At 45.4% G+C, this 4,429-nt stretch overlaps 1 protein-coding gene across 27 annotated transcripts; it reads left to right on the top strand.

Moving 5' to 3' along the window:
- The first annotated feature begins 1,321 nt into the window (after positions 1-1,321).
- On the top strand, positions 1,322-4,013 carry LOC133848129 (GATA zinc finger domain-containing protein 14-like). 27 transcript variants are annotated; one of them, XM_062283542.1, is made up of 7 exons: positions 1,322-1,420; positions 1,486-1,795; positions 1,877-2,506; positions 2,537-2,551; positions 2,681-2,752; positions 3,083-3,289; positions 3,326-4,013. In XM_062283542.1, exons 2-7 carry the CDS (start codon positions 1,535-1,537, stop codon positions 3,908-3,910), a joined length of 1,770 nt encoding a protein of 589 aa, XP_062139526.1. In that variant the 5' UTR covers positions 1,322-1,420; positions 1,486-1,534; the 3' UTR covers positions 3,911-4,013. The 27 variants fall into 27 exon arrangements, with proteins under 27 accessions (XP_062139526.1, XP_062139530.1, XP_062139533.1 ...); XM_062283546.1 differs by having other exon boundaries at positions 1,877-2,752; positions 3,326-3,430; positions 3,476-3,505; positions 3,668-4,013; XM_062283549.1 differs by having other exon boundaries at positions 1,877-1,987; positions 2,288-2,752.
- The last annotated feature ends 416 nt before the right edge of the window (positions 4,014-4,429 follow it).

Genomic DNA, 4,429 nt, shown 5'->3' with positions numbered 1-4,429 from the left:
TTTACAGGCTGCGTTCGCCAATGCCAAATGGCAAATGCGAAATGGTTTGGAGCCAAATGTCAATACCATCAGCTTGCTTCAACGGTCTCAAGTCGTGAAAATAACCAACAGCAGGGGCAAAAAAACTCACCCAGTAATGGGAATGGATACGAGTTGTTTCTGGTGAGCAGGGGGAAATGGAGATGGAAATGAAAATGTCCAAATGGGGGAAAATGGGAGAAAATGGGCGAACCTGACTAAGACATTATCAATACACAAATCTATGCAACTGATTCTACAAGCCACTTTCCGGTTGGCCACGGCGTAAGCTTGTTGTTGTTATTTTCCAAATACCAACAAAGCATGCTTAAACACGTCCAGACAAGTAGCACGCAAAGATTAAAGAATTACTTTGCAGTAATTGCAATATATGTATGTATATGTTGTATAAATATTCTTGACCAGGGTCAACAGCCGAAACGTTATTGCCATGCCTGTATGAACAACTAGATCTAAAAGACTATAAGCAGCTGTTGATATGTATGTATGTAAAATAACAACTACAGTATTTATGATTCCTGAAAATTTTGTTGCGATAGGATACAAATTATAGAAGTTATCAAAGAAATACTTTTAATGGGCAATAAACGCCTACTTTCTAGGGGTCTTAGTTGGTTTGGCTGACAATTTGGTATATCTCGCACTGAATGGTATATTTTGCATGTAGTAGTATATCAACATACCAAAGATACTGTGGGTCTTAGTTGCTTTGGCTGACATTCTGGTATATTTTTAATAAAGTACTGTATTAATATATCTAAAATAGTCTTTGCTATATTTTGAGTATTTTTGTGGTATATTATTTTGATATATTTTAAAATAAATGACGCACTATTTTCCTTTTATTCAAAATAGGTTGCGAGTATCTCGCAAAAATTTAAAAAAAAATATATGTATATCAAGTAAACGTTTCTTAATTAAATAGCCACAACTTTACATAATGTGATCAACTATTCAGAGTTATTGTGTAAGCTACATTTACCATTAATTATCTAAGAGCACATTCTTTTCACAAACGCCAATTACTTATGGGAAAATGTGTGTTTCTGTAAATCATTTTGTGGGTTGACCATGCTTTCAAGTAAGTACTACTTTCATTTTTCATGGCTGCGTGTCTTTAAGGAAATGTTTGTCAAACGATCTTCAATGATATCCAAGCACTTGCAGTTAATTTGCTAATGGCCATGACAAGACTGACATGATGTTGTACCAACATGTTTAAGCCAAACATGACCAACAAGTGCTTGCAAGAGATAACAACTCCATGGCTGACTATATAAAACGAGACGAAGTTTCTGACCGTCATTCAGTGGTGAAGCGAAAGCTGGCATTTTATTATCAATTAACAAAAACACATATATAATTGCTAAAATGAGAGCTTGTAAGTTCTCCTCGGTTCTACGAACAGAAGTACTCGACAGTAACTATCTGCATTTATCCTTGCAGACAACCAATTGCTGTTCGCAGCAATGATTGTACTGTCTGCATTTGCAGCATGTACGGAAGGTCATCCCCACGTTTTGGAAGCGGAGAATCCGCCTTGCGATCACGAAACGACTACTCCACCCTGTACCACGACACCACCATGTATTACAACGACGCCTTGTACGACTACACCACCCTGTACTACAACGACCCCTTGCACAACAACAACCTGCACCACGACAACATGCACCACAACAACATGCACCACAACAACTTGCACAACAACACCCTGTACAACAACACCACCCTGTACAACAACACCACCCTGTACCACAACACCACCCTGCACAACAACACCACCCTGTACTACAACGACCCCTTGCGCGCATCAAGATACAACACCACCCTGTACTACCACACCACCTTGCACCACAACAACCTGCACCACAACAACCTGCACCACAACACCCTGTACAACAACACCACCCTGTACCACAACACCACCCTGTACAACAACACCACCCTGTACTACAACGACCCCTTGCGCGCATCAAGATACAACACCACCCTGTACAACAACACCACCCTGTACTACCACACCACCTTGCACCACAACAACCTGCACCACAACAACCTGCACCACAACAACCTGCACCACAACAACCTGCACCACAACAACCTGCACCACAACAACCTGCACCACAACACCCTGTACAACAACACCACCCTGTACTACAACGACCCCTTGCGCGCATCAAGATACAACACCACCCTGTACAACAACACCACCCTGTACTACCACACCACCTTGCACCACAACAACCTGCACCACAACAACCTGCACCACAACAACCTGCACCACAACAACCTGCACCACAACAACTTGCACAACAACACCCTGTACAACAACACCACCCTGTACTACAACGACCCCTTGCGCGCATCAAGATACAACACCACCCTGTACAACAACACCACCCTGTACTACCACACCACCTTGCACCACAACAACCTGCACCACAACAACCTGCACCACAACAACCTGCACCACAACAACCTGCACCACAACAACTTGCACAACAACACCCTGTACAACAACACCACCCTGTACTACAACGACCCCTTGCGCGCATCAAGATACAACACCACCCTGTACAACAACACCACCCTGTACTACCACACCACCTTGCACCACAACAACCTGCACCACAACAACCTGCACCACAACAACTTGCACAACAACACCCTGTACAACAACACCACCCTGTACAACAACACCACCCTGTACCACAACACCACCCTGTGCTACAACGACCCCTTGCGCGCATCAAGATACAACACCACCCTGTACAACGACACCACCCTGTACTACAACGACCCCTTGCGCGCATCAAGATACAACACCACCCTGTACAACAACACCACCCTGTACTACCACACCACCTTGCACCACGACAACCTGCACCACAACAACATGCACCACAACAACATGCACCACAACAACCTGCACCACAACAACCTGCACCACAACAACTTGCACAACACCACCATGTACTACAACGACCCCTTGCGCGCATCAAGATACAACACCACCCTGTACAACAACACCACCCTGTACTACAACGACCCCTTGCGCGCATCAAGATACAACACCACCCTGTACAACAACACCACCCTGTACTACCACACCACCTTGCACCACGACAACCTGCACCACAACAACATGCACCACAACAACATGCACCACAACAACATGCACCACAACAACTTGCACAACAACACCCTGTACAACAACACCACCCTGTACAACAACACCACCCTGTACCACAACACCACCATGTACAACAACACCACCCTGTACTACAACGACCCCTTGCGCGCATCAAGATACAACACCACCCTGTACAACAACACCACCCTGTACTACCACACCACCTTGCACCACAACAACCTGCACCACAACAACCTGCACCACGACAACATGCACCACAACAACATGCACCACAACAACATGCACCACAACAACATGCACAACAACACCCTGTACAACAACACCACCCTGTGCAACAACACCACCCTGTACTACAACGACCCCTTGCGCGCATCAAGATACAACACCACCCTGTACAACAACACCACCCTGTACTACCACACCACCTTGCACCACAACAACCTGCACCACAACAACCTGCACCACGACAACATGCACCACAACAACTTGCACAACAACACCCTGTACAACAACACCACCCTGTACAACAACAACTTGCACAACAACACCCTGTACAACAACAACTTGCACAACAACAACATGCACCACGACAACATGCGCCACATCAACAGTCCGCTCTGCCGCAGCTATAGTCGAAGCCACATCAACAGTCCGCTCTGTCGCAGCTGCAGTGCAAGCCACAGTGTCGTATCCAGAGCTGTTGTCAGCCGATGATTGCATGAACGTGGCTGATGGAACAGTCCTGACGGATCCGAAACATTGTCGTCGCTACTTCGTGTGCCGCAAGAATAAGCCGAAGCGCAAGATGTGCCCAACTGGTCAATGGTATGACCGTGAGGCCAAGAATTGCCTGAAACGCAAGTTGGTGCGAAACTGCCCGATTCGTCGCAATTAAGATGTGCACACTGAATGCGTAGAATACGGAGGAGCACCCTGTGCAGTGGGATAACAGAAGAACGCTGTAACTGATAACCCAAAGCACAGGGTGCTTTTGACCAAAAAAAATTCTTAAACAAACGCACAAAGTACACGCTATTATACAAAGTTCCAACTTCAGATGTTTTCCGCCTTTTTTGCCCCATCTACCCAATTAAACTGTAAGCTGAGAATAAATGATTCAATACTTGCTCAAGAGTACGAGTTGAGGCCATTGCCATTGCCATTTGCAGGACGCTGATAAATAGTGCCGTTTACTGGTATATTAATGTCGTGTTTGCTAATAGAAATCCAGAG

The sequence above is a fragment of the Drosophila sulfurigaster genome, chromosome X, assembly GCF_023558435.1.
Source record: "Drosophila sulfurigaster albostrigata strain 15112-1811.04 chromosome X, ASM2355843v2, whole genome shotgun sequence".
NCBI classification, from domain to species: Eukaryota; Metazoa; Arthropoda; class Insecta; order Diptera; family Drosophilidae; genus Drosophila; species Drosophila sulfurigaster.
The sequence above is the reverse complement of the archived record's forward strand: the minus strand, read 5'-3'. Positions and strand labels throughout refer to the sequence as shown.